At 40.5% G+C, this 12746-nt stretch overlaps 1 protein-coding gene across 3 annotated transcripts in view; it reads right to left on the bottom strand.

Moving 5' to 3' along the window:
• DNAJC27 (DnaJ heat shock protein family (Hsp40) member C27) overlaps positions 1–5047 on the bottom strand; it is a 40400-nt gene extending 35353 nt beyond the window's left edge. Inside the window, exon 1 of one of the 3 annotated variants that reach the window (XR_002342820.1) lies at positions 4758–5015. Coding sequence is in view for 2 of the 3 variants with exons in the window: in XM_021087775.1 (XP_020943434.1) it covers positions 4758–4844 (87 nt within the window). In the remaining variant the exon portion in view is untranslated. Of the gene's footprint in view, positions 1–4757 lie in introns of all 3 variants that reach the window. The other 2 variants (XM_021087775.1, XM_003481278.4) reach the window with 2 other exon arrangements.

Here is a 12746-nt window from a genome sequence, read left to right as displayed (position 1 = left end):
ACAGACTATCATGCAACCATGAAAAAGAGTGATTGCTGTTATGTCAGAGAGGGGAATTACCATAACCTACTGTTAGGAGAGAATAAGCAAACTCCAAAGAAGTACATATAATATTGTTTGATGTAGGTAACTTTAGATTGCAAGTAAGGGAAACCAATTCAACTGATGTAACAAAAATATTTAATATAACTGGAAATCTAGAATTAGGGCAATCTTCAGAGTCACTTGATATGAAAAGTCAATGGTAAGAACATCAGGAGCAGATCCTGGAGATCACTGAGAACTGGGCTGGGATCTAGGGTAAATGGATGCCAATGCAGAAAGCTGAACTGGATCTAAACAAAGAGCACAGAGAAATTCCCCATAAAGGGAATTAACCCTGGGGAATTCCCTTTATCTTACTGCATCTCCAGAACCTCTAAAATAATACTGAATAATTAAAAAAAAATCATGTACCCTTTCTTATACCTAACTTTAAAGGAAATGGCCGCAGCATTTTCCCCTTTAGTATAACCTTTGCTATTGGTTAATAATAAATATTGATTTTCATATTTAAGTAGTTCGTTTTATTCTGATGTTGCTTAAGTGTTTATTAGGTTGATTATATCAAATTTTTTACACTATAGAAAATATTTTCTCTAGTAATCAGTTCACATAACATGTTATGTTAACTTCCTGATGCTGAGCCAAGTTTGCATTCCTGGGATAAACCCTATCCCAGGGTTCATTACTTGCTAGCAGTGAAATTTTTTTGGTATGTTGCCGAATTCTATTTGTCGATATTTAGATATTATGCATCTCTATGTATATGTGAAAATGGCATACACTTTTCTTTTTTGATACTATATCAAGTTTTGCTATTTAAGTTACCATAACTTTATATAAGTAAGTTGGAGTGCTGTTCATCTTTTTCTTTGCCTCAGAATAACTTAAGCAATTGAAGTTACATGTTATTTAAAGCTTAAATAAAGCTTATTCATGAAGCCATCTGATCTTACTTTTTTAGATTAAAAAAAATCTTTTAATGGCTTCTCCAATTTCTTCTTATGTGACTGGTCATTTGGGTTTTCTACTTTTTGAAAAGATTTTGGTAAATTGTATTCTGCTAGGAAATCCTCCACTTCCTCTACATTTTGAAATGTGTTCCCATAGAACTGAATATAGTATTCTTTAATCTTTCTTTTAATTTCTTTTAGTAAGTGATTTTGTCTCCTTTTCTTTCTTTTTTTTTTTTTTCTTTCTTTTTAAGGCTGAACCTGCGTCATATGGAAGTTCCCAGGCTAAGGGTCGAATTGCAGCTGCAACTGCTGACCCACACTATAGCAACGCCAGATGTGAGCCCCGTATGCAACCTACACGGCAGCCAACAGCAGTGCCTGATCTTTAACCCAATGAGCGAGGGCAGGGATCCCTCACATCCCCGTGGATACCAGCTGGGTTCTTAACCTGCTGAGGCACAATAGGAACTCTGATTTTGTCTCCTTTTCAGTACTAATCTTGCAACTTTTTGCTTTCTCTATTTTTCTTAAATAAATTTTTAGGCATTTTCTTTTTCATTAATCTTTCCAGGGACTTATTTCTTTTGGTGTATTTTGTCTTTTTATGGCCACACTCGAGGCATATGGAGGTTCCCAGGCTAGGGGTCAAATCGGAACTACAGCTGTCGGCCTACACCACAGCCACAGCAATGCAGGATCCTTAACCCACTGAGCAAAGCCAGGGATCAAACCTGCGTCTTCATGGATGTTAATCAGATATTCTTCTGCTGAGTCAGGATGGGAAAGAACTCCAGTTCCTTTATTTTTTAAAAGTGAGATATACCATAATGTTTATACTTTTAAGGTATACATACAATTCAGTGGTTCTAAGCATATTCACAAAGGTGAATTAAGTGCCTTTTACTTTTTATTTCTTTTTAAGAAACAAATAAGACAGTGGATTTTCCTTTCATTACAGCTTTAAATTGGCCCTGAAAATTCTGTAATGGATTCTCTCCTTTCATCGCTTTCTACTTATTTTGTCATTTGCTTTGATTTTCCCTTTGTTTTTGTTTTTGTTTTTTTTTTCCTTCTTCTTTTATTCCCCGCACCTGCAGCATATGGAAGTTCCCAGGCCAGGGATAAAATCCAGGCTGCAGCTGTGACCTACCCCACAGCTGCAGCAATGCTGGATCCTTTATCTGCTGTGCCACAGCAAGAACTCCCGATTTGCCCTTTGATCCAAGGATTATTTACTGGAGCATGCCTTAATTTTTAACTTATTTATCTGTGTGTCTTCCTATATTTTCCAAATTCTTTAAAATGAATGTATTACTTTTAAAACTAAAGCAAAATTATTTTAAATTACACTTAAATCTTTTATCCACCTAAAATTTATTTTCGAGAAAGGTATTCAATAGGAATCCACTCCACCCCCAAAGAGTAGATAGCTATTGCAAAAGTACTTATTAAATGGTCCTTACTTTCCCACAGACTTACTATATTTGTTGTAAACTGACTTTCCTTGTATGTTTGTGTTTATTTCTGGGTGCTGTTCTGCTCCACTGATGTTTCTATCTCTGTTATTTCCTTTCTGGTATCAATAGGAAAAGTTTAGTAACTTTAAAATATGTTTTAATATCTGATAGTGTTAGTCTCTTCTCATTTCCTTTTCACAATAAAGAAATTGTATTGGAGTATGTTTACTTACAATGTTGTGTTAATTTCAGGTGTACATCAAAGTGAATGAGTTATACATATACACAGTCTCATATTTAATTTTTCACCTTTTATTATGTTCTGAAGAAAAAAAACCCTATTGGTATTTTAACTGGAACTGAATGACATTCGTAGATTATTTTAAAGAATTGACATCTCTAAAATATAGATCCTAATTATGGGGAAAGTATGTCTTTCCATTTGTCTAGGTAATTTATGTAAACTCTAAGAGCTTACAAAGTTTCTTCATATAGGTCCTAGGTCCTACCCATTTCTTTTTTTTTTTTTTTTTTTTTTTGTCTTTTCTAGGGCCGCTTTTTAGGGCTGCAGTTGCGGCATGTGGAGGTTCCCAGGCTGGAGGTCAAATCAGAGCTGTAGCTGCTGGCCTACACCACAGCCACAGCAACGTGGGATCCGAGCCACGTCTGCAACCTACACCACAGCTCACGGCAATTCCGGATCCTTAACCCACTGAGCAAGGACAGGGATGGAACCTGCAACCTCATGGTTCCTAGTCGGATTCCTTAACCACTGCGCCACGACGGGAACTCCCCTACCCATTTCTTAAGTTTAAACCTAGGCACTTTATTTTGGTTGTTATTGTAAATTGAAATCGTTTTTCAATTATATTTTCCAAACAATTATAATTTGATATAATAAAGCTATAAATTTTTGTACATTAATTTTGTCTTTTCTTATTATTTCTAATAGCTTTTCAGTTAATTCTCTCTGGGTTTCCATATAAACAATCTTATTATTAACAAATAATGATAATTTTGCTTTCTCCTTTCCAGTATTTTGTATGTTCTTTCTTTCCCCTAACTGCATTGGCTAATAAATCTAGAATATTACATAAATGTGATAACATTTTAAGCTATTTCTAACATTTTAAGCTATTTCTAATGTTGCACCACTAAGTACAGTAAAATTTAAAAAGTGAGCATGCTCACTTAGCCAGTTTAGTACATAACCTTCTAGAGGCTTTATTCTTTTTCTTTTCAAAGCCTGGCACAAAGCTGGCATTCAACAAATGTTGACTTTCAATTATGTTAATACATACATACATATAGATTCATGAATAGTACAAGAGAATACTAAATAGAAAGCAAAGACATGAATAAACATTTACTGAGCACCAACTATGTGCAAGGCACTGGCATAAATACTCCCATCAACAGCTCTTTTGGCATGCAGATCCTACTAGGAGTTGATTTTGACAGCACATGATGGAAAGAGCACTGCAATGGGAGTGTGAAGATCCAGGTTCTAACCCTGTCTCGGTCACTGATATGATGACCTTGGCAGGTTCTTAACCAAAAGCTTCCACTTACCCTGAAGGGGAGACAATTTAAGTCAAGTTGGAATTCACGCGAGGAAAGACCTTCCTTCATCTCTCTCCCTCCCTCCCCCCATGCTATGGGAGAGCTTAGAGCTGACCCAGTAGAAGCAGAACAGAAGGCAGGGAACTAAGACTTCTTTGAGATAATGGATGTAGTGACACTACCAGAAATAAAAACAAAACTAACAAAACAAAATAACACAAGTTCCTTGACATCCGTCGCACCTCCTCTGTGAAACACTTTAGCATCAGTCATGCTCTCTTGGCGATGAAATGTAGATTCTGGGCTCCATGTCTGCAGAGTAACATTTGACAAATCCTCATCCTCACACACGCCCAGTAAAGTCCCTTCGGCTCCCAAACCCCTCTGGGGGTCCCTGAACTTTTATTCTCCACCTCTAAGTCCTGGACGGGTCACCTGGAACGCCGATATGGTATCTAGGCAGGAGATCTGACATAAGGACCTAGGCCTCCTTAACTCTTTGGGATACAGTCAAGGGTTAGAAGCACACGAGGCACCTTCTTAGGTGTTGGAGAGGGGCAACCCAAAGGTCAAAAAGGTCAGGAGACTTTTCTGAGCGGAGCCGCATCTCTCAGGAGACCAGGCCTGCTCAGGGGCGGGGAGGAGGCTGAGCCCCGGGCTGTTGAGTGGCCGCCCTCCCAGCCAATCGGCACATCGCCCCGCCGCGCTGAGGTCCCGCCCCTCCCAGCGCGGTACTCACTTTCCCCACTTCGGCGTTGCCCATGGAGATGACTTTGATGCGTAGGGACTTGCCAGGCTCCTTCCGCTTCGGCACGTTGGCCTCCATTGCCCTCGCTCTCTCGGGGCCACCCGCCTCAGTCTCTCCTTGTTCACCGCGCTGGCCCGTCCCTCAGGCTTCCTAGTCCAATGGCGGAGCCGCTGCTCTCGTCACCGCCTCAACTCCGCTGCTCGCCATACCCGCCGCTGCCAGGCAGCGGGCGCGGGCAGTAGGGAGCGTCCGAACCTGCGGTGGGAGGGAGAAGAAAGTCTCGCGATGCTAGAAAAGGGCGGCGTGACGTCATCTCTAGGCCCTGGAGAGTCGGTTTTAGTTTTCCTGAGGTCAAGCGATCGAGCCTAGGTCGCGACCCTCGGCAGGAAGGTGGTGTGGCGGGGTGGCCGAGTTTACCTTTCATCGTGGGCGCGGCCTTGTGTTCAGGGGCTTCAGGACATAGGCATTTGTTAGGTTAGCAGCCAGGTGGTAGAAATTTATTGGCTGTTCAGGGCAGTTCCCAGGGCTGGAAGTAGCTGGAATTACGGGTTAGTTCAGGGCCCGGCCACGCTACACTGTCCGTTTGGGGTTTGTTTTTTTTCTTTTCTTTCTTTCTTTTTTTTTTTTTTTTTTTTTTTTGGTGGATTCTTCAGTGCCCAAGGGCCCATCCATTAACCCCTCTTCCAATATTATGCTTCCCTTCGGAGTCCCTGAGGGACAGAGTCAGAAGCCAGGGAAGTGGGGAAGTCGGGGCCCTGGTACTGGAGGAGGGCCATTAGGCAAGATCTGTATTAAGAAAGACTCGACGTGTTTATTCTTTAAAATAAATTATGAAATACGTTGGACAAACGTAAAGCTACAAAGAGTAATGTAAGTATCTGTGTATCCACCACTTACCTTAAGAAATAAAACGTCACGATACTGTGTGCACTCTTCCCCGAATGGACATCCCTCTTCCCACACTGCAAAATGTTGCAGCTATTTGAATTGGAGCTTTTAATTTCCAGGCTTTTGTTTTACTACGTATGTATATATACCTCGAAATATAGAATTATATTTAATCTTTTAGAAATCTTTGTTTTGAAATAATTTCGAGAATAGTAGGGGGGAAAAACCTTGTATACCTTTTATCCAGATTCATTGTCCACATTTTGCCTCATTTACTATATTGGCCATGATCACTGTGTATACATAAATATACACACTTTTTTCCTTGAATCATTTGAGAGTAATTTGCAAAAATCTTTATCCATAGATAATTTGATGTGTATTTCCTAGGAATAAGGACTTTCCCTTACATAGCAACAGTAAGCAAAACGTAACATTGTTATCTAACCCTGTGGCTCTCAAACTGTGCACTGAGTGCCCCCACAGCCCCACAGTGAATTTATAGGAGCTATCTGTGCGATATTTTGTATTCTAATATCTCAAGGAAAAACTATGCAAAACTACTCACTCGAGGTTATGTACAATTTTAACAATAGATGGCGCCATATTCCTTGGATATGCCGTATTTGGGACGCTGCGATTTTCCGTGTTTCTGATAAAGAGAAAAGTGCAGAAATAAACGTACAACGGGAGTTCTCTGGTGGCTCTGGGGGTTAAGGATATTACATTGTCACTTCTGGTTCTGGTTACTGCTGTGGCTCGGGTTTGATCCCAGGCCTGGGACCTTCTGAATGTTGTGGATGCGACCCCCCCCTCACCCGCACAAAAGTATAAAAATAAAAGGATTGTCTTGTTTAAAAAAAAAAAAAATCAGTGTGGAATAGGAAATAAAAGTGGTCTTGTCCAATGTGATTCCAAAGTTTCAGAAGTTGTGCAATGCATAACAGCAGCATAAATCCCATTGGTAGGTAACTGTGGATGATTCCACCCTTAGCCTGGGAACTTGCATAAGCTGTGGGTGCAGCCTTAAAAAAAAAAAAAAAAAAAAAAGGACACACACATACGCAAATATATATATATATATATATTCCATTTATTAATGATAGAAACTTTAGTTGGTAAAGTTGTCGAGTAGTGTTCACTAGGAAAATTCACAGTAAAGTGACTTTTTCCCTTTGTAATAAGTAATTTGTAAGGGGATATTTTGAGATTCTGTAACTATCGCCCACAAATTTTTAAGAACCCAGTGATGACTCATGGCTAAAGAGGTATTACTGTGATGAGTGCAAAATGATAATTCTCTTACTCCGTCTTTTCTCCCACATTTATTGCTTGGTGATCTACCATAAGGGAGAGCTTTCTTTTCTCATTCATTAATTTATCAATTTATATCAGGGTGGACTCATTTGTTCTTATTTTACTCCATGAATATTCCACTATTTCTTTTTTTTTTTTTTTTTTTTGAGATTTTTGTTGTTGTTGTTGTTGCTATTTCTTGAGCCGCTCCCGCAGCATATGGAGGTTCCCAGGCTAGGGGTCGAATCGGAGCTGGAGCCACCGGCCTACGCCAGAGCCACAGCAACGCGGGATCCGAGCCGCGTCTGCAACCTACACCACAGCTCACAGCAACGCCGGATCGTTAACCCACTGAGCAAGGGCAGGGACCGAACCCGCAACCTCATGGTTCCTAGTCGGATTCGTTAACCACTGCGCCACGACGGGAACTCCCCACTATTTCTATTATTTGTTTTAATTCTCAAGCTGGCTCTTATATCTTTTTGATATGTTTCTACCGTTTTTTTTTTTTAGCACTTCCTGGCTTTCAGTCACAACAGCGAGCCCTTGTTCCGTAGGTCCTTTTAGTGGAGAATGATATTTAGAAACCAAGATCTGGGTGCTACAGATGATCATTGATATTAGGGTGTCTTTGCTTTGGGTCTTTTCAGCTGATTGAGCCAAAAAAAGTGTGTGTATATATATATGCATATATACATATATAATATACATGTACATTTATAAAATATGTGTGTATACATACACATACATGCATGCATCTATGCATAATGTGTGGGTAATAAATCCATGTATTAAATGTCGTTCATACTGATGTCCGCAATCCATTTTAGCACAGCCGGCTTTGTTCGAGTCTTCTCCCTTTCCATATTTATTACTTCCTTCTTTGACGGTGAGAAACCCGGCTCTCATCCTCAATATATTTAGTATTTGCTCAGTCCTGCAATGCAGAGCAAGTAGCTTCAGAATGGCTAACCCACACCGTCTCAAAACACAGAAACACTTTGACCTGGAGTTTCATATTTGTTGATAGCTATTTTTTGTCTCGAAGTGACAAATATAGTTTATTATATGGTTTCATATAGTGTAAGTATTGGGTTCAGCAGTCCTTTTTTCCTCCTCTTCGAATTGTTATGCTTTTCATTTGAAATACAATTAAGTTCACTTGTTTCTGTTTGTGCTTTTAGTTTTTTCCCTTTCCTTACTGTTGACTTTATTCAATTTTTTGAATGTGTAAAACATTAAGGTAGCTTCAAAAGTAAAATGATACAAATGGATCTACTCTGCTAAGTGTCACTCTCACCCTTTCTCCCAGTCCATATGGCTCCTCACCTACCTCCTGTGGGCAGCCAATCACACTAGACTCTACTCCTTGTATTTTTTATAAAATGTAAGCAGTTACATATACATTTTCTTTTTTATTTTTATCTTTTATTTTTTTTGTCTTTTTGCTATTTCTTTGGGCCGCTCCCATGGCATATGGAGGTTCCCAGGCTAGGGGTCGAATCGGAGCCGTAGCCACCGGCCTACGCCAGAGCCACAGCAACGCGGGATCCGAGCCGCGTCTGCAACCTACACCACAGCTCACAGCAACGCTGGATCATTAACCCACTGAGCAAGGCCAGGGACCGAACCCGCAACCTCATGGTTCCTAGTCGGATTCGTTAACCACTGCACCACGACAGGAACTCCTACATTTTCTTATTTCTCCTCCTTTATCACAGGAAAGGTAACTCTGTATGTGTATGTGTGTGTTCTGTTGAACTTTGCTTTTTTTATTTAGTGATAGATCCCATATTAACTCATAAAAGTCATATACTGTTTTCTGTTGTTATAGTTACATAGATCATACTTTGTGTTTTTTTTCACAGTGTATGGCTATGCCATGGTTTTTTTCAACCAAATACTTCATGAGCACTTATGTATTTTCATATTGTTGTCAGTGTGTCTTCAGGGTAAATATCTTAAAAAGTGGAATTACTGTGTCAAAGGCAAATGCACCTTACCTTTGTTATATATTGCCAAATTCTTTAAGGTAAAATTTTGAGAATTTTTGCATCAATATTCTTTTTCTTTTTTTCTTTTTTGGCCATGCCTGCAGCATATGGAAGTTCCCCAGCCAGGGATCGTACCCAAAGCACAGGCTTGACCTGAGCCACAGCAGTGACAATGCTAGATCCTTAACCCACTAGGCCACCAGGGAACTCCTCAGTGTTCTTAAGTAATATTGGAGTGAAGTAATAGAACAATATATTAAGGGGTTTTGTAAGAACTTCACCTGGTTTAGTTTTTTTGTCTTTGCTTTTTAGGGCAGCACGTGTGGCATATGGAAGTTTCTAGGCTAGGGGTCAAATCAGAGCCACAGCTGCCAGCCTACGGCACAGCCATAGGAACACAAGATCTGAGCTAGGTCTTCAACCTGCACCACAGCTCACAGCAAGACTGGATCCTCAAACTGTCACTGTATGCAGATGATATGATACTATACCTAGAAAACCATAAGGACTCAACCCCAAAACTCCTTGAACTGATTAATAAATTCAGCAAAGTGGCAGGATATAAGATTAACATTCAGAAGTCAGTTGCATTTCTGTATACCAGCAATGAAACATTAGAAAATGAATACAAAAAAATGATACCTTTTAAAATTGTACCTCACAAAATCAAATACCTCGGAATACACCTGACCAAAGAGGTAAAGGACCTATATGCCGAGAACTATAAAACCTTAATCAAAGAAATCAAAGAAGATGTAAAGAAATGGAAAGATATTCCATGTTCCTGGATTGGAAAAATCAATATTGTGAAAATGGCCATCCTACCCAAAGCAATCTACAGATTCAATGCAATCCCTATCAAATTACCCATGACATTGTTCACAGAACTAGAACAAACAATCCAAACATTTATATGGAACCACAAAAGACCCAGAATCGCCAAAGCAATCCTGAGAAACAAAAACCAAGCAGGAGGCATAACTCTCCCAGACTTCAAGAAATACTACAAAGCCACAGTCATCAAAACAGTGTGGTACTGGTATCAAAACAGACAGACAGACCAATGGAACAGAATAGAGAACCGGGAAATAAACCCTGACACCTATGGTCAATTAATCTTTGACAAGGGAGGCAAGAACATCAAATGGGAAAAGGAAAGTCTATTCAGCAAGCATTGCTGGGAAACCTGGACAGCTGTATGCAAAGCAATGAAACTAGAACACACCCTCACACCATGCACAAAAATAAACTCCAAATGGCTGAAAGACTTAAATATACGACAGGACACCATCAAACTCCTAGAAGAAAACACAGGCAAAACACTCTCTGACATCAACATCATGAATATTTTCTCAGGTCAGTCTCCCAAAACAATAGAAATTAGAGCAAAAATAAACCCATGGGACCTCATCAAACTGAAAAGCTTTTGCACAGCAAAGGAAACCCAAAAGAAAACAAAAAGACAACTTACAGAATGGGAGAAAACAGTTTCAAATGATGCAACTGACAAGGGCTTAATCTCTAGAATATATAAGCAACTTATACAACTCAACAGCAAAAAAACCAATCAATCAATGGAAAAATGGGCAAAAGACCTGAATAGACATTTCTCCAAAGAAGACATACAGATGGCCAACAAACACATGAAAAAATGCTCAACATCGCTGATTATAAGAGAAATGCAAATCAAAACTACCATGAGATACCACCTCACACCAGTCAGAATGGCCATCATTAATAAATCCACAAATAACAAGTGCTGGAGGGGGTGTGGAGAAAAGGGAACCCTCCTGCACTGCTGGTGGGAATGTAAACTGGTACAGCCACTATGGAGAACAGTTTGGAGATACCTTAGAAATCTATACATAGAACTTCCATATGACCCTGCAATCCCACTCTTGGGCATCTATCCGGACAAAGCTCTACTTAAAAGAGACACATGCACCCGCATGTTCATGGCAGCCCTATTCACAATAGCCAGGACATGGAAACAATCCAAATGTCCATCGACAGAGGATTGGATTCGGAAGATGTGGTATATATACACAATGGAATACTACTCAGCCATAAAAAAGGATGACATAATGCCATTTGCAGCAACATGGATGGAACTAGAGAATCTCATCCTGAGTGAAATGAGCCAGAAAGACAAAGACAAATACCATATGATATCACTTATAACTGGAATCTAATATCCAGCACAAATGAACATCTCCTCAGAAAAGAAAATCATGGACTTGGAGAAGAGACTTGTGGTTGCCTGATGGGAGGGGGAGGGAGTGGGAGGGATCGGGAGCTTGGGCTTATCAGACACAACCTAGAATAGATTTACAAGGAGATCCTGCTGAATAGCATTGAGAACTATGTCTAGATACTCATGTCACAACAGAAGAAAGGGTGGGGGAAAAAACTGTAACTGCAATGTATACATCTAAGGATAACCTGACCCCCTTGCTGTACAGTGGGAAAATAAAAAAATAAAAAAAATAAAAAAAAAAGACTGGATCCTTAACCCACTGAGTAAGACCAGGGATTGAACCTGCATCCTCATGGATACTAGTCAGGATTGTAACCCACTGAGCCACAATGAGACCTACCCCAAATCAGCTGTCTTAAGGAAGGAGATTGTCCTCCCTGGGCCAGACTTTTGATTCCTAAGTTCTTAAATGCTGTTGCCTTTTTCTGGCAAGACATTGGAAGAGTGAGAGGGATTCAATGAGAAGGAGCTTCTCCTCTGCTGGCTTTGAAGATGGAAGGGGCCACATAGCAAGGACCCTACTGGGCTCTCAGAGCTGAGAGAAACTGCCAGCCAAGAGCTGGCAAGAAAATACGCACCTCAATCCTACAACCTCAAGTAAATGAATTCTGCCCCAAACTTGCTTAAGGTGGGAAAGAACTCCTGAGGTCTCGAGGAGAACACAGCTCTGGGATACCTTGATGGCAGCCTTGTGAGGTTTCTGATCCAGAGAACCAGCTATTCCAGACCGGGACTTCTGACCCACAGAACTGTGAGATATTAAATGTCTGTTGTTTGACGCTGTTAAGTTGTTAGACAGCAACAGAAAACTAATATAAACACGGAATGGTTTTCACCTACAGATTCAATTTCCTGAGAAGCTCTGTTTCCGGTTTGGCAGTGAAAGTTCCTTCAGGCCAATTCTCCCAGTGATAACTATACACTCGGAAAAAAAAATGCAGAACAACTATGAGGGGATTCTGAAGCGTAATAACAATCTGGCAGAGGATGGGGGCACGTCAAAGACCTGGGCAGGTGCCTGGCGTGGGATGCGTTTCTCCTGCGCAATACAAGGTCCTTGCAACATACTAACTCAGATTAGCTCTTTCTCTCCTCTGTATTAGTGCACAGGATGTTTTTCCTTTTTATTTTTTTTGCCATGCTCATGGCATGTGGAAGTTCTCCGGCCAGGGATTGAACTCACGCCAAAGTTGTGACCTGCGCCAAAGCTATGGCAATGCCAGATCTTTAACTCGCTGCACCACAGGGGAACTTCCAGTGTCCAGGATTTCAGTTCTGATCAGGCACAACCCCTATCAAAGGACGTGAATATTCTGCTACCATATAGACATCTGCACACTCTCTCTACCATCAACCGGAGGACCGTGTGGCTGAAACAATATCTGCCATCCCATATGAGGGTTTTGGTAAAACTCAAATATACAGCAGAGTTCCCATTGTGGCTTGGTGGGTTAAGAACCCAACTAATATCCATGAGGATTTGGGTTTGATCCCTGGTCTCGCTCAGTGGGCTAAGGATCTGGTGTTGCCACAATCGGCCATAGG

This window comes from Sus scrofa, chromosome 3 (genome assembly GCF_000003025.6).
Source record: "Sus scrofa isolate TJ Tabasco breed Duroc chromosome 3, Sscrofa11.1, whole genome shotgun sequence".
NCBI lineage: Eukaryota > Metazoa > Chordata > Mammalia > Artiodactyla > Suidae > Sus > Sus scrofa.
This window is presented reverse-complemented; position numbering and strand designations above follow the sequence as displayed.